Raw genomic sequence first — 23896 nt, 5'->3', positions numbered from 1 at the left:
TTTTAGTAGTCTATTCAATTTTGGATCCAATCGAAAATTCAAATTGAAAAATAGGTGATTAATAATTCAGTATTAGATTCGAAAACTTTTGGGATACCTGAATTTTCGAATTATATATTTGAATTTTTGAATCGAATCATCAGGTTTTTGAATCACATCACCAGATTTTCAAATCAGATCATAAAACCTTTGAGAAAAAAATGCTATTTAATCGATTCAAAAACCTTTCTTTTTCTTTTTTTTTTTTTTTTTCCGCATATCCAATCCAAAATATGGAATACTAAAAAAAACTAAGGAAATTCTCAATGGTAACGCTATATTTCTTAATTTTCTCAATGGTAAATTTTGAAAATTTTTATTATCTTTGGTAAACTTTAATTAGATATAATTTTCAATGGTGACATTAATGAGAAAATTTAGTAAATGGTTAACCATGGTTAGTGTTTATTTTAAATAAAAACTAAAATTCCTAAAGTGCCCTTACTTAATACACTCAACTAATTAAATATTAAAATTTTTGACAATATAATAATTTTATAAATGATTTTTTTTATAAAAAAAAAAAAAAAAAAAAAAAAAAAAAAAAAAAAAAAAAACCCACTTCTTCTCTTCACTAACCCCGACACCCCCCCCAGCCCTGCTCCTCGGCCACCCTTTTCGCCGGCGGCCAACCTTTCACTCCAATTCCTCCTCCTGATCTACGCACCTCCTAAATATTAAGCCATGATTTGCTCCCAAAGGCCTAATTGTAATCAATCGAAATTAATTTAATCGATCGATCTCCAATAGCCCCGTGATGAAACTAAACTGAATTTGGGTCTTTTGAGGGGTCGAATGGTGGTTGCTTGATACCGCTGCTGTTGCGGGTAACTGGTTACAATTGGTGATGGCCGTAATTGATTTGTGGAAGATATGAGGGAATGCGAGGGCAAATGACTCCTCTGTGGAGTTGATTAATGGTGGTTTCGGACTGAATCGAAAGCAGGACTGCACGATTATAATGCGCTACTGGTGGCTGGTGGGGCTGCGCGGAGTGTGTGGGTGAGCTGGGTGGTGGTGCAAAGGTACGAGAAATAGGGGAGTGCAGGTGGTTGATTGTGTAGTAGAAGAGATGCGGGCTACGATTGATTATGGCTCGATTTCGGGTTACGGAATCAGCACAAGAATTAACTTTCTCACAAAATTGCGAAGCGACGACGGATCCACTCAAAAAGTTGTATGAGACAACGAATCGAGAATGTGCCGAATTGTTATATTTATGTATTTGGATTCTTAGCTCTTCCCCGATTAATTCTTGTTTGATTTTGTTAAATTCGTTTTCATTATTGTTAATTGTCAATTGTAGATGCCGTATGACTTTATTTAATGAAATTTAATGTCCTTTATGACTTTTTTCAAAAAAAAAAGAAGAGATGCGGGCTACTGTAAAACTAGGGAAGAGAAAAATTTGGAGCTGATATTTTAGGATAGTGGGCTGGACGACGCCGGTACAGGGAATGGGTGGCGGCGTGGCGCCGATGATTGGGAGCCGACAGTGGAGGGGTAGGGCAAAGGGTGGTTGGGTCGTGGTGGGGGAGAAGGTGTTTTTTTAATTAATTATTATAAAACTTAACCATGATTAGGTTTATAATTGTATATAATGATATAAACATCATTAATATCACCATTGGATAATTATAACAAATTAGAGTTTACCAAGGATAATAAAAAATTTCACAATTTACCACTGAGAAAATTAAGAAATATAGTGTTACCATTGAGAATTTCCCAAAAAACTAATTAGATATCTGAAATTACATTGGAACACCGGATTTTTATACGGATCAAATATAGAATTATTATTTTTTTTTTCATTTTTTATTATCATTTTTTTTAGGAAGCTGATAAAATATTCCTAAATAATCCTAGTTTTTAGTGATACACTCCTACATTACTATTTGCTCCCTCCGTTTTTAAATACTTGTTCCACTTTCCTTTTTCGGCCGTTTTTAAATACTTGCTCCATTTCCTTATTTGGAAATTTTTTACAATATTTAATTCATTTCTACCACCTAGTGGACCCAACAAATATCATATTTTATTCACTTCATATTCTCTCACCTCCAATTTCTCCACTACTTACAATTTTTTATTTTTCAACCAACCCCACTACCTTCATATTCTATTACTTTATACAAATTCTCCTAAAACTCCGCTCATGGAGAAATGAGAAATAGAGCAAGTATTTATAAACGGAGGGAGTATAAGCTACACTTTCCTAAAACTAGACACATATCAGATCGTTATTAAAAATTTTCCCTCCAAAACAATAAATGATGTTATCATGATTTTTTATTTGATTTAATTAAAATTTTGATCAACTATTTTATTAATAGTATCAATTTTCGAAAATAGTCTATCCATCTAATAATAATAATATAATTTTTTTTTTCCTTGTGTAGCACTTTTATTATTCAATATTTATATGAACTCTAAATTTTATTTTTAATATTTGATGCATTATTTTTTTCAAGATTTTTTTAAAAAATTTTGGTATGAAAAAATAAACAATTTTTTTTAAAATTTATTTGCTCCAATATGCACGACACTAATCTAGTTCCGTAGTAAAATAATATTCCAATAAAAAATGTGTTAAATCAAATTTTTCCGATAATTAGATACGGAATATTGACTATTGATTAACCCCTCACGAGTGGCATGGTATATTGGTAGTCCCACAGTTTTAAACTTTGTTCAAAAAAGTTACTGTACTATGCTTATTTGCTTAAAATCTCTCCAAAGCACAACTTTTAAGTCGTAACATCTTTGTTTACATCACCTAACCACACAATTTTTAAAGTTTAAGACAACAAAATAAAAAATAAAAATAAAAAAAAAAAAAAATCTTGGTAATAAAAAGATTCCTCTGTTACCAACCAAAAGGACAAATGGGGAGGACTTATTCTCGTTCATCAACTGGTCTCTCTCACTCTCTCCTGTCCCAACAATTTGCTGCAAAAAAGATGCCTCTTTTTTTTCCATTTTTTTCAGACATTAATTATTCTCTTTATCAATTAACTAGTTTAGTCAATATAATTAAATCAATTACCGAATCCCGTCTAGATATTTACAAGTATTATCGTCACTATGAAGCAAAACAATAATCCTCCTTGTTTTTAATACTTGCAAGTTGCAATTATTATATATATTTTTAATTGTTTATGTGTTAATTTTTACATCATTAATATTTTTTTTTAATCTTTAACCGACAAAGTAACCTTAATCAAATAACAGCTGAGTGAGTAACCCATGATCGATCAGCTATATCTTGACTAGCAACCCTGACCACAATGTGTGGCCAGCCACATATAAAACTTGTGTAACTTTTATCACATACTACCTTCGTTTCTTATTACTCGCAACAAAGGGGTATTATTTGTAAAACTAAAGTATTCCCTTTGATGCAGCTTGCTAGTAATAAGAACTAGAGGTAGTATAATGTTATTATTTCATTAAAATTGCAACTCTAATTTTACATTTCCTAATGCATTATTTCAAACAATAATATTTAAATTATTACTTCCTTTTTTTATACTAACAACACACTTTTTATCACGCTTATCAATGAGGTGATTAAACTAGGTAAACAAATGAATTAAGCTATGAAATTTAAAACGTAACAACTTATCCCTTTCTTCTTATAGGTGTTAAAATTTTGTAATTTAATTTATCCGTTTACTTAGTCTAATATTTTCTTTAATAGGCATGCCAAAGGGCAACTAAATAAAAACGGAGGAAATAATAAGTAAAAATTATAAAAATTTAATAAGATTGTAAAAGTATAAAATAAGGTACTCCATGATTATACTTTTTGTTTTTAACCATATTTTATAAAAGAAAATATGCAAATTGCAGCCTTTTAAAGTTAATATTTTGCAAATTGCAGCAACTTAAAAAAAAATTGCAAATTGCAGCCAAAAGTTGACATAAATTGTAAATTGCAACCTAATTCAATTTTTTCATCGATTTGCGTGTCGCTCATTTTTTGCAATGCGTGGTTCCTACACCCGGGTGTACCATGCACATGGTACACCTGAATTTTGAATTTTAAAATTTTAATTTCATTTTCAAAATGTATTATCCAAAATACTATATTTAGTTCCCTTTCTTTAAAAAAAAAAAAAATTCATATTTTTTCACCAATTTTTTTAAAAAATTAATTATAATATTTAGGACATTTTGTAAGAAACTACCTTTTAAAACAATTTTTTTGCGAGAAATTACCTTATAAAAAAAATGTTGTAAAAAACTACCTTATAAAAGCTAAATGTTGTAAGATACTATCCTTGGTCGGAAAGTGAGAGTTGAATAAATTTTTCCGGCGTTGACCAAGTCATGTGCCGGTCACATGACATTTAATTCATCTTGGGTATTATATGGATAGGCTCGGGGAAAAAATGGGGAAAGATGAATTAAACGTCACGTGACCGGCACATGACTAGGTCAACGGCGGAAAAATTAAGTCAACTCTCACTTTCCGATCAAGGGTAGTATCTTACAACATTTAGCTTTTATAAGGTAGTTTTTTACAACATTTTTTTTATAAGGTAGTTTCTCGCAAAAAAAAATGCTTTAAAAGGTAGTTTCTCACAAAATATTTTAATGATTGTTCTGTGTACTTTTTATGAGGCTCTTTATATTACTATATAATTATCTTTATAAAAAAAAAATAGTTTTTATTCTCTAAAATTATTTCACCCAAAAATAACTTAAGATTTCGTTTTTAAATTTCAAATTTTAAATTTATAAAATTTCGTTTTCAAAATTTTAGTTTTTCAATTTTTTTTTTATTTCGTTCATATTTTTCACCTTTAATATATATAGTTACTATATTCATTTTAGGGTTGGTATATATATTTTTTTTGTGATGTTCTATATGTGATTTAATAATTTTTCAAAAATAAAAATAAAAATAAAAATATGTGATTTTATAATGTTCTCTATTAGAAAACATGATGTACTTTATAGTTGTTTGTAATGTACAATTATTTTTTAAATACCTTTTTCCTTATGTCCATAATTATATCATATAATGATTTTTACTAGATTTTTTGATATTTTATTTTAATTGTCCATGTTTTTTGGTTGTAATTGCAATGTACTTTTATCGTCACATAATGTTCATTGTTTATTGTGAAATGTTCTTTGAATTTCGTCTTTGGATCGTGGTAGGTATATATAAAAGTTATGTTCATTACATAATATTATCATGTTCTTTAATAATATTACGGATGTTCTTTAGATCTGAAAAACAATCATCAATTGAGGAGATCTCAAAAAAATATCATCATCAACCTTCACGATCTTGATTTTTAAAAATATATACGTAGTTAGTGATTATTAATATTAAAATATATATATATATATATATATATAATTAATAAATGATATATTATTTAAAAATACAGAATAAATCAAAGAACATCGAAGCAAAGAACATAAAGAATAAAAATAAAGAACATTCATATAATTGTTCAATAACTATAATGATGAACATAATTACAATTTATAAAGAACACCATCTTCAACATTTGACAAAATATGAAGAACATCATCTTCAACCTTTGACAAAATAAAAGAACATTATCGTCAACCTTTCTCATATGGATCTCAAATTCATAAATATCAAAATTGAAAAAAAAAACAACGATATTTTACAATAATTGTGCAAAATAATAACAAAATATAATCAACCTAATTAGCAAAATCCTGAAATTAAAATCATAACAAATAAAATCAAATTACCTTTTTCGATCCATCAATTACAATGTTATCATAATTTGCTCTGTATTTTTCTCTCTACAAAATTCTTTATAAACTTTATTCAATTCTCTCTTAATTCGAAATTGAAATATGGTGAAATTTAATTCTGAAAGTTATGTAAAAATGGAGAATATCACGTTGAATCCCATGAATTGTGGAAGAGATTGATTTTTATTTATTTTTTAAATAACAAATTGATAGCTTGCAAATGAAATGTTAAAAACACATCATTTAACACTAGGTGTACCATGAGCATGGTACACCTTGGCGTACTATACAATTTTCAATTTTTTGCCAATTCCGAGATCAATTTGGACCCTTAAAAACTAAAATGGCCCTAAAACCTTGACTAAATATTTTTTGACACGAAAACCGATGAAAAAAATTGAATTGGTTGCAATTTATAATTTATAACAACTTTTAGGCTGCAATTTGCAATTTTTTTAAAAAAATATTTATAAAATACAAGTTTTAAATGGTTGCAATTTTGCAAATTTTCCTTTTATAAGTATTATAAAATACAGAGCAGAATGAGTTAGCACAACAGCTCAAAAGAATAGAGTCTTACATATTTCAAATACTCCGCGCCAAGTAAAGTTTGGTGTAGTGCGAAAGTTTACATCTCTCAATCTCAATATTTGATTAAAACCATCTAATGCACTTTGGGGTAGGGATTCCTTTACCTTTTCCCCCCACCCCCAAAAGGCCTAATGCCATAACCCGTTAACTCGGGACGGGAATCTGTGAGAGGTTTCGATCTAATAAGACTTTTTTCCTTACCCCCCCCCCCCCAAAAAAAAAAACACCGTATATATTTATATTCGAATTTATTTAAGGGTAATGTGTTATATGTTGCTCTTAAGATTACAAATAAGCATTTAATATATTTTCTAATTTGATATTAATGTAAAAAGATATGGAAAAATTATGCATAAATCTAGTACCACTAAGATCTCGCAAACAGGTCATTCAGGTCGGGTTCGGGTCGGGTCAAGTTCGGGTCAGCAAAATGTTCGGGTCGCGTTCGGGTCGATTAGGGTTTCGGGTCAAAATCGGGTCAGTACTTTGGGTCAAGTTCGGGTTGGGTCAAGTTTGGGTTGGGTCAAGTTCGGGTCGAGTCAAGTTCGGGTCGTGTCAATTCGGGTCGTATCTGTTCGGGTCAGGTCGATTTTTAAGATCAATTTTCGGATTAATTTCGGGTTGGGTCAAATTAGGATCGAGTCAATTCGGTTCGGGTCTATTCGGGTCAAGTTTGTGTCGGGTCACCAAAATAAATTCACTTTAAAAAAATAGTTAGAAAAATAAAGTAAAATTGTTAAAAAAAAAATAAAAAAAATCATGAGTACCTATTACGTAGGAAATAAAGAAGCCCTAAACTAAGGGTCTGTTCTCATATGTTTATTTTTAGTTCAATTCAGTTCAGTTCAATTCAGCTCAGTCAGTTCAGTTCAGCTTAGCTCCTAATTTCCTTCTCTTATAAAATATTCATTTTATTTCAGTTTAGTTCAATTCAGTTTAGCTGATTTCAGTCTATTAGAACAAACCCTAAGTAATTCACTATTTCACCCTATTCACTTAGGATTCGGGTCAATTTGGGTCGGGTCACTGCGGCTCAATCAATTTGGGTTAAAATTGGGTCGGGTCACTTCGGGTTTCGGGTCATTTTGGGTCGGGTCGGGTCACTTCGGGTCATCGGGTCATGTTCGGATCAACTCTATTTCGAGTCGGGTTAGTTCGAGTTCAGGTCATTTTTGGGTCAACTTTCGGGTTACGAGTCGGGTCAATTAGGTCGGGTCAGGATTGCGAGGAAGTACCAGTAAAATTATTGCACAAATTTTCCAACATTCAATGAAAAAAATGCAAAAGTTGACAACAATTAATTCTTTTCCAACGTCTCTCATTTTTCATTCTCTCACCTAAAATTTTACTCGAATGAACTTCAAATTTCCTACTCTACTCTATTCTACTCCAGACAATTCTGCTTCAGTTTAACTTGTTTAGCTCTCTTTACTTGTTTTCCCTCTCATATTCACCTCCTCTATTTCTCCCCTTATTCATGTCTATCTATTTATTGAAAAGCCAAATACTTTTTTCAATCTGATTGCTTTCTCTGTGTAACCAACATTTTCAGCCTTTCTAAGCTGCTTTTTAGCTCAAGTTCTTATCTTTTCTTCTTACCCCACTTTACATTCAACAAATATTCCCCAAAATTTTGCAAATAATGAAATGGGTATTCTTCAATTTGAGTTTTCAAGCTGTTTTTTGAAATACCCATCTCCATTTTAGGGTTTTTTGAACTAAATTAACCCCAAAAAAACACCTTACTTTCATCTTTAGATCTTTTGTTTTCAGGGTTTTATGTAATTGATTGTTTAAACTCCTAATTAAAGACAAAATGGCATATTTCAAGCAAAATACAGGGTGTTTTTCTGTTATTTTTGGGTTGTTTTGGTTGATTTCAATGGTAATAACAGTGAATGGAATAGGTGCTAATTGGGGCACACAATGTTCACACCCTTTACCACCAGATGTAGTGGTGAGAATGTTGAGAGAAAATGGAATTCAAAAAGTGAAGCTTTTTGATGCAGATTATAGCACACTAAATGCTCTTGGTAAAACTGGGATTGAAGTTATGGTTGGAATTCCTAATGACATGCTTTCAACTCTTGCTTCAAGTGGTAAAGCTGCTGATAAATGGGTGTCAGAGAATGTGACTGAACATGTCAAGAAAAACAAAGTCAATATTAGGTTTACTTTCATTCTCTTTCTCTTTCTCTTTCTCTCTCTTCATGTATAATCCTATGTTGTTCTGTTTGCATATGTTTTGATTTTAGTTCTGTTTTGGCTTGGTAGAAGAAGCTAGTTGCTTAAAAGGTTTAGTGTGAATGGTTTGTTCTTTTTACCCGAACTTATCTTATTTGAAGTTATAATGACTTATTGACACTTATATGAGCTTATTTTAATTGTAAATTGAACTCGAGTAACTTTTATTTGAACCTTGCATCAATTGCATGTCTGCCATACACCTGGATGTACCATGCACATGGTAGTACCAGACATTTAAACTCATTATTAGTCCAAAAAAGTAAAAAATTTCGACTTCGTTTGGTTGGCCATTATCTGAACTTTTAAAAATCAAAGTCTTTATTATTGTGAAATTTGGTTCTTACATGTCTGTGTAACTAGAGTACATGATAGTTGCTTCTCTTTTGCCCATTTGTTGTTCATTTGACTGGTGGTATTGATGCTGAATGCATACAAGTGTGATTAATTTTCGAGAATTTTCCAAACCAGGATGACCTTTTCCTGAGGATACTGGAATTGCATATGTAAAATATATGGGTAGACATTCAAGTGCAGATGATATTGTGCATATCTGTATAGTACCGAGTAAATGCAAACTATGTCTTTTATCCTATGTTAATGTAAATTTCACCTCTGGGAGTTCTTAGTTGTATGTGCTCAAATTACCTTTGCCCTTCTCTTTGAAGCTAGAACATTAGACGAGGACTCTTTGTGATAGTACTTTTATCATGGTGAAACATTTGATGAGTTTTGCTTTAGGAAATCAGTTCATGGCTTTGTGAAATACTTCCTTTGTTTACCTATGGCCCTAATATTGCAACAAAGGGAAGGGGGGGGGGGGGGGGGAGGGAGAGAGAGAGAGATAAGGATTTTAAGATGAGTAGAGAGATAGGGAAAAAAAGTGCAAATATGGTAATGTTGCAATATGTGTGAAACTTCCTAAAATGGTAATCATTGCATATTAGGGAGGAGGGGATGTAAAAGCAGAAGTTGTAATTGGGGTTAATTGTATAGTTTTGTCCAAATATAACCATTGTTCTTTATCAAAGCATGTGTTGCTGGACTATAGTTACCCAATGTGTATTCGCCTCATAATTTCTGAAGATTTCCTGTCACTGCAAGTTTATTGGGTTGTTGCATAATTTGCTATATGTATCTTGCTCTAAGTCTGTAACACTCTTTGGACTTCTTTAGCTTGACGGAGACTTGTATTAGTATCCATAAATCTATAATTAGTGAAATGTAATTAATCTTTGACAATTAAACCTTACATGGAAACTTGTATTAGTATAAATAACGGGTGAAAAAGCCACTTATGCTTTTTTTTTTTTTTTTTTTTTTTTTTTTTTTTTTTTTTTTTTTTTTTTTTTTGTGTTTTGCATACTGTATAATTAATTTTTAGAAGAAAAAAATTCTCATTGTTGACAAATGTTAATTCTGTAAAAGTTAATGCTAAAGTTCAGGTAAACATATTAACATTGACATTTCCAGGTAGCTGTTTAGGATGGTGTCATTTTTGGCACAACCCTTGATTGTAGCTCATTGTGTAGGCATAGAGACAAAGAATTGAGTTTGAACCTTTTGTGCTTAGTCTTTGTTTTGAGCACTTTTTCAAACTTGTATCATTGGCTTTCAGTGACAGGAGTTAGGATACTTTATAACGTTTTATCAACCATTATAGGTAGTTTTAAGTTTATATACATATATAGTCTGTATCAAACAAGATTTTTATAAGCTGGGTTTTCTGATGTTGTTCTTTTTTCCCTGTAATGTAAAACTTTATAGAAATCAAGTAATCAGTTAAAAACTGTCATTTTTAGGAGCACTTATTAGTGTTAGTGTGTCAGAGTCTCAATTAGCTGAAGAAAAAAATACTATGAAGACGGGTTTATGCGTGTGGCTTATTTAGCTTACTCTTTATCAGTTAATCTAATTTATATCTATCTTCACTAAATGCAGGTATGTTGCGGTTGGCAATGAGCCTTTTTTAGCAACTTACAATGGAAGTTTTTTAAAAACTACCTTTCCTGCCCTTCAAAACATTCAGAATGCCTTAGTAAAGGCAGGCCTTAATAACCAAGTGAAGGTTACCGTTCCCAGCAACGCCGATGTGTATGCAAGTCCTAGCAGCATGCCCTCTGGTGGTGATTTTCGAGATGATATTCATGGTTACATGGTTCAAATTGTCAAGTTCTTAAGTGACAATGGTGCACCATTCACTGTGAACATTTACCCTTTCATAAGTCTTTACACCGACGCCAACTTCCCTGTGGAGTATGCCTTCTTCGATGGTAATGCAACTCCACTTAATGATGGTGGTACAAGCTATTACAACATGTTTGATGCTAACTATGACACCCTTGTCTGGGCTTTGCAAAAGAATGGGTTTGGTAACATGCCCATTATAGTCGGAGAAATAGGTTGGCCAACCGATGGAGACATTAATGCTAATGTCAAATATGCCCAAAGGTTCAACCAAGGCTTCATGACTCGCACTGCAAATGGAAAAGGGTCACCAATGAGGCCTGGACCCATCGATGCATACTTGTTTAGTTTGATAGACGAGGACCAGAAGAGCATTCAGCCGGGAAACTTTGAACGCCATTGGGGAATATTCACTTTTGATGGGCAGCCTAAGTACCAACTCAACCTAGGTACTACAAATTTGGGATCATTGGTTAGGGCAAAAGGTCTAACATATGAAGAACGTCAGTGGTGTGTGTTGAAACCATCTGTAAAGCTTGATGACTCTAGGCTTGCTCCTAGTGTAAGTTACGCTTGTGCACGAGCTGATTGTACTAGCCTTGGATATGGAAGCACTTGTGGCGACTTGGATGCTCGAGGGAACATTTCTTATGCTTACAATAGTTACTACCAGATTAATGATCAGGATGATGAAGCATGCAAGTTTGAGGGCCTAGGAGCTATCACTAAATCAGATCCATCCCGAGATACTTGCAGATTTCCAGTCATGATTGAGCCCTCAGATAATGGGTCAGAGCTAATGTTTCCTGTTTCCGGAATACGATCATGTTTTTTCAGTATCAGCATTCTCTTTCTGACAATGTTTTGGCTCTGAGACTTCAGTTGCGGGTGCTTTTGAAGCGGAAAATCTGAAAAAAAAAAAAAAATCAGAATATTTCCTGATGTTTCATTATGTAATACAGTTAAGGTAGGCTGTCAATTATGTAATATTGGGGGGAAAAGCAGGGTAGGTTTCCATATTCCATTGGTTTGATGAACATCTTTGTTGAAATCTAGGCTGCATAATTTTTTCTCACATTTGCCAAAATTTTTCCTGAGTGCAGTCTTTTTTCTTATGTCTGTATTTACCACCCCATTTCTTGACTCCCATTCTTTTTTAGGCAAGTGCAAAGTGTAAACTGTAAAGTCTGAGATTCAAAATACTGCCCATTATTGTTTTTATTTTAATGGTTGTGCTGTGGAATATGCTAAATGTAGTCCTAAATGTTAGATTAGCAAAGGTGAAAACACAAACAATAGACCAAAGTAATAACAAGAATAATAAAATAAAATGTTAGCATACAATAGGTTGTATTTTGCCAGCAGCTTAACCTCAGTGTCAAGTCAACTTATTATCCCAAATAATTAGATTAGCTTAATAAAACTTCAACCCAATTTCCCTAGAACACACTAGATTCAATTTGAAAACTCATTTTGTCTTTTATCTTAATAAGATTCATTCTTATCTTTTTGGTTTGAGTAATTTTGAGCTCTTCTTTGGTAAAGTATTCATTAAGAGGATTATACCATATCTTGACTGTTGTAACTAAACATGGGCAACGGACCGTGCCGTGCCGCCGTGGGCCGTGCCTCGCCGTGCCGTGGTGGGGGCCGTGCCGTGCCGGCTCCGCGGCGGGCCGTGCCGTGCCGTGGCACACCCCAGCCCACAGCATGGCCCACGTGCCTTGCGGGCCGTGCCGTGGGCCAAATCGTGCCACCCTTTTTATTTTTTATTTTTTTAATAAATGAAAAAAAAGAATTAAACGATATATATATTTTTTTTAGTACAACTTAATATATGTGATTAATTTATGTTTATGTTAATGTTAATATAATTTGTTTACATTTTTTGAACAACTTTATTTTAATTTAGGTTATATAAATTATTTATCTAATTAATAATTATGTTTAAGTTTATATAAACAAATAAAAACAATTTTATTAATTTAGCAAAAAACAACAATGCATATAATAAAAAAAAAAAATACGAGTGCGATAATTCGAAAACACAAAAAATTGAAGAATAACTTATTTTATTATATGACGGTAGCCGGTATGATAATTTAATAATACAAAATAATTAAATTATTTTATTATATGGCGGGCTCGTGCCGTGCCGGCGTGCCGGCCCACGTGCCGCCCATCGTGCCGCGTGCCGTGCCCGTGCCAAAACTATTTTTTTTTGTTCACGGCACGGCCCACGGCCCACAGGTGGACCGTCGTGCCGTGCCGTGCCGGTGGTCGTGCCGTGCCGGGCCGTGCTGGCGTCGTGCCGGGCCCGTGCCGGCACGGCCCGTGCCCACCTTTAGTTGTAACCCATGATAAATTCATAAGATCTTAATGGAGTTCAAGAATTTCTTTTCTGCCTTGCTTATCATTATGAACTTGGATTGCCCGACCAGCAGGCGGGCGGCGCTTTCACATAATAAGTAAGCATATAATTAAGTCATTGTAATAAGTTAATAACGTTAATTGAGAAAATAAGGAGTTTTATGGTAAACTAAAACACACATTCAATAAACAAAATGCACTTGCAATATACAAAAATGACAAACAAAATCTAATGTACTAAGAGATCGAGTCCTTCTATTTCCTTTGTTGGAAAAATCCGACCTTCACTTGTGTATAATAATATAATCATCACTTGTCATGAGCATAATTACTAATGTGATTATAAAAACTAAATATACTTTGAATTTTCATATATCTTCCTCAAAGGTACAAATGAAAGGATCGAGCAGGATTTGGGTTGGCGGTGTGAAACATTGCAATTTGCAATTTGGAAAAACGGGGAGAAAATAATTTGTGGTTTTGGATGAAATTAAGGAGTATATAAGAATTGTATGGTAAAATTAAGAAAGGTAATCCGCCTTTTATACAAATTAGCTAATCCATTACCGACTTCATTACATCACAATCGCGCAGTATATTTGTATCAGGATCACATTTAGATTATTATCAAGAGCTACAAATTCCCCATTACATCTCATTCATACAATTACATGAGTTGCCAAAAAAAACAAGTCTCATGTACAAGAAAATTGGAGAAAGAAGTGAAGTGTTAGTAAAGCACAAGAGCCACACACGTAACACAGCACAGTCACAAAATCCCACCTCTTAACAAATCTTCATTCTCTCTCCTCTCCTTCACTCACACACTTACACAGTTACACCTTCTACTCTGCGTAACTGCCCTTCTTCATAAACCGCCAAATACTTGTATACATTATGTTGCCTCTTCATTCTTCTTCATTCACCTCTTTTCCTTGTACTACAATTTCCAACTTTTACACTTCTCCTGCAATGCCGCTTTTTAGAAGAAAATCATCGCTTTCTTCATCATCTTCTTCTTCATGCAATTCAAATTCAATCAAATCTTCTTACTTTATCCCATTTACTTGTACCCATTTCCTTAAATTGAAACCCCAGAAAAGGAATTCTAGTATTAAGTGCTCTTCTTCTTCGATTCCGCCTGTTTCTGATGCTGTTAGTTCCTCTTTTTTGTTGTTTGTTTGGATTTGTTTTATGACATATTATTGATGGGTTTTTGTTTAATTTTTGTGGGGTTTTGAGATTATTTGTGAAAATGGTGTTTTTTTTTTTTTTTTTTTTTTTTTTTTTTTTTTTTTTTTTTTATGAAATTGCAGAGGAAATTGCCTGATGTTGGTACACTATATAGGAGGTTTTTGAAAGTGGCAAAACCATATTGGTCATCTGAAGATAAAGTTCAGGCTAGATTGCAATTGGCTGCTGTTTTTGCTTTGACTTTGGGGACTACTGGTATTAGCGTTGCTTTCAGTTTTCTTGGCCGTGATTTCTACAATGCTCTTGCTAGTGAGTATTACACTTTCTTCTACTATCTTTCAATTTTTCTTTAATTTTAGCTATTATTTGGATGTGTTCTTAACAGTGGAGTAGTGCTCTCAACTAATGAACAAACTATGTAGATGTGATCTAGCCTAGTTGGTTAAAGTCTCGGGGTGCTACCCAAGACATAATATAAAATCATCTATACATCACTGCCTTTGTGTGGTGACTAAAATATTGTGGATTAGTAAATTAATTTGTTTATGTGGACATAGCTAATAAATGTGAAATACAAGTAGAGCTGAATGTTCAATATAATGGGTACAATTGTGTTCATATACATTGGGATATTCAAAGTCAGGTTAAGATGATATATTCTTGGTGTTCAAGAATTGTGAAATTGGAGAAGTTATGTATAGTGACAAGAGTGTTAGGAGCCTAGGAGTAATGCCTATTAGAGTTTCGTTTGGTTAATTATGTTAATATCGTATATTTGGCATGTATATCTTTTAGGAGTTGTAAGCAAGTCGGGTTTCCTATTGTATTGTGTATATATATTGTTGTTATAATCAATGCAAGGGGTAAGCCATTTTCTCCAAAAAAAAAAAAAAAAAAAAAAAAAAAATACCCTCACCGTGCAATAGTGCATGTACTCTAAGGGGTATAATATTGTAGGGAAAGTCCTAAACCAGTGTCATGATAATGAGAGTCCATGTCTTCATCTTTGAGAATGTAGGGAATACAGTATATATTTATGAAGGACGAGAGATGTTTGGGGATAGGAAAGCATTATTGTAGAAATTGACATGAGACTTTCCATAAATTATTGTGTATCAAATGGGCTGTTAGGATTCATGCATTGCTCTTTCACTTCACAACCCCCCCCCCCCCCCCCCCCCCCCCCAACCGCGTTAATAATTTAGGATATTCATGACTTATATTTTTGTAGCCTATCACAAGGATTGCATCTTTTGTGTGCCTTCTTGGCACAAGAAAAGTAAATTAATGGAAAATCGAGAATGTTCATGAGCATCTTAATTTATCTTTGGTAGCATCATGGGAATGTAAGTCAACACATGTAAGATCAATAGAACGGTGTAAAAAGATAGCATTAATACATTGAGTTGTGAGTTAATTGAAGGACATTGAAATCTTAGGTCAACATAACCTGTTGTACTACCACTGAGTCCAGTATTTTCAACTAGACTTGACAGTTGTTTTAGTTGAAATGTATATCTCGGCCACAGCCTTCAAATATAAATTAAGTTATAGTGCACTTTATGATGTTCTGTCACTTTGATTACATCATTGATTCACAGATTGATAAAGCTTTAGAATAAATACCCATGCTGAAGAGTGTATTCTCCAGCGTCCACTCAGGAGGTTTCACCTGATTTCTAATGAATTACTCCATAAGATGCTTTGTACATGGTTACTTTGTTTTTTGTTGCTGGAATATATCAATTTCTAGCCTGCCAGTTGAGATCATTAATGATCGAACAATGATCTTGCTGTCTGGTGAGCAGGAGGCTGGCACTCTCTGGAGAGGTCTATGTCTATATTTTGAGAGAGTACAATAAACTCCTGTAGTAATCCCTAAAGTGATTTATTCTGAAATTCATTTTCCATACTCTTTCTCTATTAGGAAACTTTATGTGCTTGCTCAGATACTTCCAAACTCTTCGACGAACTACATAAAGAGTTGTATACATTGTTGCATTATCTCTCAATACTGGAGTCCCTTATTGTCTCCTTTGAAGCATGCAGTGATCTTCTAGTTGGAGTCATTTGATGCCTAACTAGAAGTTCAACCATAGCTGTTGTAGATTCGACAATTCAAAATATGATTGGATGGTGAATTATCAATCGTAAAATCCTAGAGTAGAACAGTTTGGAAATTATATTTATGCAAATATGTGCAACAATTTTTTATGATTATTATTATTTTTATTTTACATCCTCAGTTCCTTTTTACTCATCATGCTTTGAATTGTATAATATCCAATGCGCATCTTTGACCACGAACATATTAAGCAGTCTTGAATAAAAATTTTAAAATACGTATTATGAAGTATATTTTAAGCCAAAGCTAACAAGATCCCACATGTTATGGTTTTGGTGTTTATAATAGTGCGTTTTTAAGGTCAAAGTTTCTTAAAGTTGACCATAAAAGTCAAAAAGTAAAGAATAAAAAAGAACGGAGGGAAAGTCAATTTTTTTATTGGTTTTATCGGCTTCATTTTCTTAGGATTGTCGGGTTATATTACAATTGAATGGCTTACTGATGCATCTTTTGGTATTTTATTCTCCAGACAAAGATCAAGACCAATTCATGAAGCAACTATTATATTACCTTGGCGGGTTTTCTGTTGGCATTCCGGTGAGCACATCGCTCAACTTTTTTTAGGTACTGTCTAGCCAGTCTTTTCTTCTTTATACTGGTTGTTTAGTGTGTAGCTGTAATGTACTGATGCTTGTATAAGGGATGGGGGAAATAGTGTTGAAGTTTTCAGGGAAGAAAGTTATTCAAGGTCTGATCTGCCCACCATATTTTCACTTATATTAAATCTAACAAGTTTAGATAATATAAGGGCCAATAAGTTCACATAAGGTAATATAAGGGCTAATGAACTCACCTAAACAAGGATTGTTAAGTTTAGATAAGATAATGTAAGGGCTAATAAGTTTAGATACGGTGGTTCAGATAAGATAGGTTTAGGGCTAATAGGATAAGATAAAATATGTGAAATTCAAGCGAAGATGACACTACCTTAGTAATTTATTTACACAAGCAAATTTTCATTGTAATGTTGAAGAGAATTTTCCAGCATTATATGAATGGAGGTAATATGGATTTTTCCTTGAGAAATAAGTATGTGTGAACACTCTCAACTTTCTATAGGGCTTTTAAATTTATTTAGTATCCTTCCTTTATATCAAAGATAAATCAGAGTGTTATATCTTACATATTCAGTGGGAAAATGAAGTTTTTATTTAATGGTTGGTGGCTCATTTTGTACTCTTGATTTTTTCCCCCTTATGGGGCTTTGAGTTTCAATTTATACTGAGCTGAGAACAGATAAACTATGATTTGTGTTTGTATTTAAGTAATTCTACCAGCTGTCGCATGTCATTTTGTTGATAATAAAAGGATTCATTTTCGCAGGTTTTTGTATTGAGAGATTATGCAAAAGAAACTCTTTCTTTGAGATGGAGATCTTGGATGACAACCTTTTACATGAAGCGTTATTTGCAAAACCAGAGCTTTTACAAAATTCAGTCACAGTCAACAATTGACAATCCAGATCAACGGATTGTTGATGATCTGAGTACATTCACAGGAACAGCACTTGCCTTCTCTTTGACACTGTTTAATGCTGCAATTGATTTAATATCATTTAGTAACATACTATTTGGCATCTATCCTCCGCTATTTATTGTTCTTCTGATATACTCAATTGGGGGAACAGCTATAAGTATTTTTCTGGGAAAGGTAATGTGGCTGTTTCAATAATTGTTTTTATTTTTGTAACTTTTATTTTGCTGCTTAATTCTCATCTCTGATTGCTAATTGATCCATTATGTTTGATTTCAGGGACTGGTGAATTTGAACTTTTTGCAAGAGAAAAAGGAAGCAGACTTTCGTTATGGACTTGTTCGTGTCAGGGAAAATGCAGAATCAATTGCTTTCTATAGTGGTGAGGAAAATGAATTGCAAATGCTAGTCCAAAGGTTCAGCAGTGCTTTTCAAAATTTAACTGTAAGGATTCTCATCTTTTATCATCTTTTTTGTCTATGGTCTTTGTGTGCAATGTATTTTCTGATGGCAATTCTACTCTTCTCTGCTCTTCAAAGAAAAACTTAAGTGAGTTGCCACCTTGCAGTGTCTAGTTTTTGTCTTGATGAAGTACCACTGAAATTTTTTATCTCGCAGAACCAATATGCAGGGAGTTCAGGATTAGTGTCTGATGAATTGATTGGATGCACATGCGCCTAGAGTCTTAGAAGCCCTTTCTTTAATTTGTTTCCCTTGTCCTTACTTTGGTCAACTCATTTGCTCCCTAAATATAAGATATGTTAAAGCTAGCTGTCGAGAAGGGTCTTCAGTTTGCTATTCATAGTGTAGTGAAATATGAGTAATCAGTCATTTAATATGTTATGCCAATAATTTTTTGGTATATAACTAGCATAAGTCATAAATGCATATTGAAAGTTGGTTGAGATTGACAATTACTTCTAATTTGTAAGATAATAGGCCAGAGTGCATTAAATCATAATACATTTGAAAAGATTCACAATTTCTTCTTTGCATTGTCTAGCATTAGAGTTCTGCTTTCCTTTTTTGAGTTTTGTCAGGCTATGCTACTATTGCTTTTTATTTACTTTACTTCTTGCCTCCTCTGTTATGCCTTTTTTCAGTCAGTCATTAATTCAGAGTAAAGCTTTGTTCTTTTTTCTTGTTGTTGATTCATTTATGCTTCTTTTTTCTTGGCGTTGATTCATTTATGCTCTCTCTCTCTCTCTCTCTCGTGATGACTATTTCTCTCTTTCATCTAATCGTCTTTAAACTTGCCATGGGGTTATTGGGGTAGAAAGTGATGTCCACTGAGTGTTTGAGGTGGTTTATAGCTGTGGTTGAGAAGGAGATGGAGGATTAAAGGGTGAGAAGATTGAATAAGAGTGATGATGATGATTGTGCTGTAGTTGGATTTTGATGGGAGGCAGCAAATGGGTGAGGGTGAGAAGACCACCAAAAGGGAATGGGAATTAAGTATTGAACATTGACCTCAAAGTTTTTACGCGAATCTCTCAAACATGAGATTCTTGAAGATTTTTGCATACTCTTACACGAGACAATATCCCTTTATAATTTTATAAAAGACTTAAAAGTGGAATTGCATATACTAAGTTCTAATTAGCTCACCATTCTTCATTATGTTTACCAAGTGTTGTGTTTCTACATGTAGAGGCCCTATTTTGCAAAGATCTCCATTTTGCAAGATAATGTGGTTAAAGTTCTAATAAAAAAAGATAATGTGGTTAAAGTTCTAATAAAAAAAAGATAATGTGGTTAGTTCTGTCACATGTCCTGCTTGCTGTGTTACTTTGCCTATATTATCAATATGAAACTGACCAGCCTGTCTGGATACCACTGCTGTCAATGTGGAGTTCTGCTACTAAAATTATGATGTGTTTCATGCTGGAGAAAATGTCTTCTGAACCATATAGATGAGCTGTCTTCTCCACTAAATTGGACACTCTCTTCAATTGCTTAAAAATGTCTTCCATATGGTAAAAAGGCTATATGTAGATTTACTAGGAGCTAAAACTCCTGTTGTCATCATTAATCTCATGTTTTTTTGGCTGTGCAGCGCCTGTTGGTAGCTTCCAGAAACCTGGATTTCTTCACCAGTGGTTACCGGTATTTCATTCAAATCCTTCCTGCAGCAGTTGTTGCACCCTTGTATTTTTCTGGAAAGATTGAATTTGGTGTCATTAATCAGTCCGTATCAGCTTTTAACCACATCCTTGGAGATGTTTCCCTCATCGTCTATCAATTTCAAGCCATCAGTGCCTTCTCTGCTGTGATTGACCGTCTAGGTATCAACTTTTTCCCATGTATATCTGTACTTAGCTAACTTGCATGCAGATAGCCTCATGACTGAGCTGCCTTTATTTGTATATATAAACACATGTTGCTAGCATTTGCTTCTCATATATCTTATGATCCTTGAATAATTTAATACAACAGCATTAACAAGACCCAGTTTAGAGTATGGTTGAGTTGGGAGGGAAGTGCCCATGCAGCTCTACTCCTGGCTGCCTACCCAGCATACTATGTCCGACGGCAACATTATATGTTCCAACAAATGAAATAACCATTGTAATCATATATTCCTAGTCTGTATAAACCACGTTTTTCTTAGTGCTGTTTGTATTAAAGTCTCATAAGTTTTAAACTATGTGAACACTGATATGGTATTTGGAGAGCTCAAACAGCAGCTCTGTGCGTGCTGATTATTCTTTTAAGAGAGTGATCCCGTGATATGTTGAATCATTAATTCCTAAAGTCATTTTTAACATTAATTCTGCTCTAAAAATAATGAGCTTTGTGGTTGCGATGGTTTATTTTGGCTTGTTGACTTGCGCAGGTGAATTCGATGATCTTCTTGATAGTAACATCTCAGAAAACCTCACTGATTCAACAAGTAATGTGTATGTTGTCTATCAGAATGTGACGAGTCCAACAAATCAGACTTTATTGGATTCTAATGGATCATTGACAGAAGGAAGTAGTAAAAAGTTGGTTGATTTGGAGCATTTGACTCTGGTGACTCCAGAAAAGTCTACAATTCTCATGGATTTAACATTGTCAATTAACGAAAAGGATAATCTGTTGGTAAATAACAAATCTGGCATTACTTTGATTCTGTTGTTATTGTAAGTAGTCAGCTTTGAATATGCTAATTACAGGCTCATTCTTATGTTTACAGATAACTGGGCCTAGCGGAAGTGGTAAGACTTCTCTGTTAAGAGCTATGGCTGGTCTTTGGACTTCTGGAAGCGGAAAAATCACATTTTATGTGAAAGAAACGGATGATCACCAATCTGTCTCTACACATGAAAATGCTGAAGAAAGTGATCCATTTAAGAGTAGAACTTCTAGGGGTATATTTTTCCTTCCCCAGAAACCTTATATGGTTTTGGGCTCCCTGCGCCAGCAGTTGCTTTATCCAACATGGGCTGAAATTCCAACTTTAGATGGGGTTGAGCAAACTGGTAAGCACTTAGAAGTGTTATAACTGAAGAAATCCCCACCCCCCCCCCCTTCCTCTTCCTCCTCCTCCTTTACTAAAAATATAAAGAAATAGGATCTGTCGGCTGAACTGAATATTAGGCTGAAGGAACATGGTGATGCTGATCACAAGTTTAATTTCAGTAGTCATGAAAATTTGATTGCATATCCTGTTCCACGTCAAATTTCCAGTGAAACTGTTCTGTCAAAGAAATGTTTTGAGCACTGGCTGCGGCACAAATTGACCACAATTCCTGCTAACTTTCTTGTTTTATTATGGGTTGCTTTCTTAGTATTGATATCTCTCTAGAAATAAGATTGAAGTTGTTGTTCATGATGCTGTAGGTTGCCCACCTTTCTTGCTGCAGACTGAGGGGTCAGGCTGTGTTTTTACAAGGTCACTTAAGCCTACTACCGAGGATTTAATAAAAGTATTGGAGGATGTTCGGCTTGGCTATTTAGTGCCTCGGTTTGGTCTTGATTCAACTTATGAATGGTCGAGTATTCTTTCCTTGGGTGAGCAACAGCGCCTTGCATTTGCACGTCTTCTGCTTGCTAAGCCATATCTGATCCTCCTGGATGAATCTACCAGTGCTTTGGATGAGGATAATGAGGTATTCATTGGGAACAAATCTTCTCTGTCATAAAGTTATTATCATCTGAATGTGCAGTTTTATCCAATATTAAACTCTATGAATCCAATGATCACTGCTTTTCTCTCCATCGCAACACCTAGTGTTGATAAGAAAGCGGAATGCTGCCCAATGATCATGTTTAAAACTTGATGTATATTTATATCTTGCTAAATTTAAGCTTAATGCTGTTATTGTCTCTACTCAGGATCATCTATACCGCTTGATTGAAGCTGCTGATGTAACCTATGTTAGTATTGGCCACCGAAGATCATTGATAAACTATCACGGCAAGGTTTTGAATATAAAAAAGATGGATCCACAATCTACTGAACGCAACTGGACCATCAAGCCTATAAATCAAGAAGCAAGGATTAGATTGTCAGAAATAGGATTGTAGCTGATTTGAAGTTCAGGGTTTTCCTTGGATGACAACATGACACGACTTTGTAATATTGCCATGCCACTTTACTCGAAACCATGATGGAAGATTTACAGGCAAGCGGGGTGCCTCTTTGAAGTTGGGACCGTAAAAAAATTGGCGCCTGGGTATGCTTGAATTAGATTGTCTAAGGCTAACAGATTGCTTTTCCATATATAGTCAAATTGAAAGAAACTTGAGTCTCTTAATGTAAATAGTACAATCATGGTAATTCCATATATGTGTTTTTTTTCCCTATTTTTTCCTAAATTCTTTTGACATACATGATCTAATTGTTAGTTGGACTTGGAAAAGTTAAGTCGTTTTGATTTGGTCTCGATCGATCGTGATATGTGGCCTAGTTGGGGAAAGATTATATACTAAAAGCTTTAGGCCCTGTGCTTTTGAGCTTTTGGGAAGGGCAGGGCAGAGCATATTGAAGCAGAGCCGAGCAAAGCAGAACAAATTTTATTATTATTATTACTACTACAACTACTTATTATTATTATTAGGAAAATTTGTATTTTGGTACCTCAAATATTGGGGTAATTGAATTTTAGTACCCATCTAAACTTTTATTTTAAATTGGTACCTCCAAAACATCAAAACTGTAGATATCAGTACCTCCGTTAAGCTTCTGTCATATTTTCCGTTAGTGGGTCCCAGTTACCAACCTTCCCTCCCTTTCTTCTTTCTCTCTCTTCGATCCTATTTGAATTCCCTCCCTTTTACTCTCTCTATCTCTCTCTTTGCCCTGTTCCTCCATAATCAAACTCCTCAACCACATGCATTTACTCCATAGTCACACTTCAACCACAATTTCTTTCTCTCTCCATTGTCAATTGTTAAGGTAATTTGTTTTTTTTGTCACTGTAATTTCTACAATTGAGTAAGGCGTGGATTTTTACTGGAAGCTCACATCAGCAACTGGGAAAGGCTTGGACTTGGGTGTCGTCATCTCCATTGACACTTAGGAGAATCTTCTAACAACGACGCAAGTATGGTTTTTTCAACTTTTTGTACCTTTCCATTAATGGTTTAAGTGCAATTTGGATCAATTTTTTGGGCAATTTTGGAAAATAATTTCGCAAACCCTAGAAATGTGTGTGTGGATTAAATTAAGGTTAAATAATCAGTTTTATACAAATTGATTTACAATTCATTGTGACTGTATGCTTAAGTGTGGTATATGTGTGGTATATTGTGACTGTATGCTTAAGTGTGGTATATGTATGCTTAAGTGTGGTATATGTGTTGTTGCATGTACTGTGTTATTTTGCTTAAGTCATATGAACTTAATTAGGTTGGATTATGTTTGTTAAGGTACCGGTACATGATTTTTTTGCTTAATTTGTAGATTAAACAAATGGATTAGCTTGATAATGATAG

General features: G+C 33.9%; 2 protein-coding genes across 3 annotated transcripts; both read left to right on the top strand.

Annotated features, from left to right (window-relative positions):
* The first annotated feature begins 7749 nt into the window (after positions 1-7749).
* On the top strand, positions 7750-12057 carry LOC145641948 (glucan endo-1,3-beta-glucosidase 6-like). Its single transcript, XM_081692981.1, has 2 exons — positions 7750-8550; positions 10567-12057. The coding sequence occupies exons 1-2, from the start codon at positions 8198-8200 to the stop codon at positions 11684-11686; spliced, it is 1473 nt and encodes a 490-aa protein (XP_081549107.1). The 5' UTR covers positions 7750-8197; the 3' UTR covers positions 11687-12057.
* Positions 12058-13938: 1881 nt separating this feature from the next.
* Positions 13939-22765, top strand: LOC145641947 (ABC transporter D family member 2, chloroplastic-like). Of its 2 annotated transcripts, none has more exons than XM_081692979.1 (10): positions 13939-14337; positions 14499-14685; positions 16971-17038; positions 17825-18151; positions 18254-18418; positions 20031-20259; positions 20811-21058; positions 21153-21438; positions 21800-22068; positions 22295-22765. In XM_081692979.1, the coding sequence occupies exons 1-10, from the start codon at positions 14080-14082 to the stop codon at positions 22484-22486; spliced, it is 2229 nt and encodes a 742-aa protein (XP_081549105.1). In that variant the 5' UTR covers positions 13939-14079; the 3' UTR covers positions 22487-22765. The 2 variants fall into 2 exon arrangements, with proteins under 2 accessions (XP_081549105.1, XP_081549106.1); XM_081692980.1 differs by having other exon boundaries at positions 14206-14337; positions 14531-14685.
* Positions 22766-23896: the final 1131 nt, after the last annotated feature.

The sequence above is a fragment of the Chenopodium album genome, chromosome 8, assembly GCF_948465745.1.
Source record: "Chenopodium album chromosome 8, dcCheAlbu1.1, whole genome shotgun sequence".
In the NCBI taxonomy this organism is placed as follows: domain Eukaryota; kingdom Viridiplantae; phylum Streptophyta; class Magnoliopsida; order Caryophyllales; family Amaranthaceae; genus Chenopodium; species Chenopodium album.
This window is presented reverse-complemented; position numbering and strand designations above follow the sequence as displayed.

What these genes read in the sequence shown, in the direction of transcription:
- LOC145641947 (XM_081692979.1), top strand. Translation starts at nt 14,080, where the DNA reads ATGTTGCCTCTTCATTCTTCTTCATTCACCTCTTTTCCTTGTACTACA. An exon ending in GTGCTTTTCAAAATTTAACT is followed by an intron (nt 18,419 to 20,030) that starts GTAAGGATTCTC and finishes TTGGCTGTGCAG; the next exon opens with CGCCTGTTGGTAGCTTCCAG. An exon ending in ACGAAAAGGATAATCTGTTG is followed by an intron (nt 21,059 to 21,152) that starts GTAAATAACAAA and finishes TTATGTTTACAG; the next exon opens with ATAACTGGGCCTAGCGGAAG.
- LOC145641948 (XM_081692981.1), top strand. Translation starts at nt 8,198, where the DNA reads ATGGCATATTTCAAGCAAAATACAGGGTGTTTTTCTGTTATTTTTGGG. An exon ending in AAAAACAAAGTCAATATTAG is followed by an intron (nt 8,551 to 10,566) that starts GTTTACTTTCAT and finishes CACTAAATGCAG; the next exon opens with GTATGTTGCGGTTGGCAATG.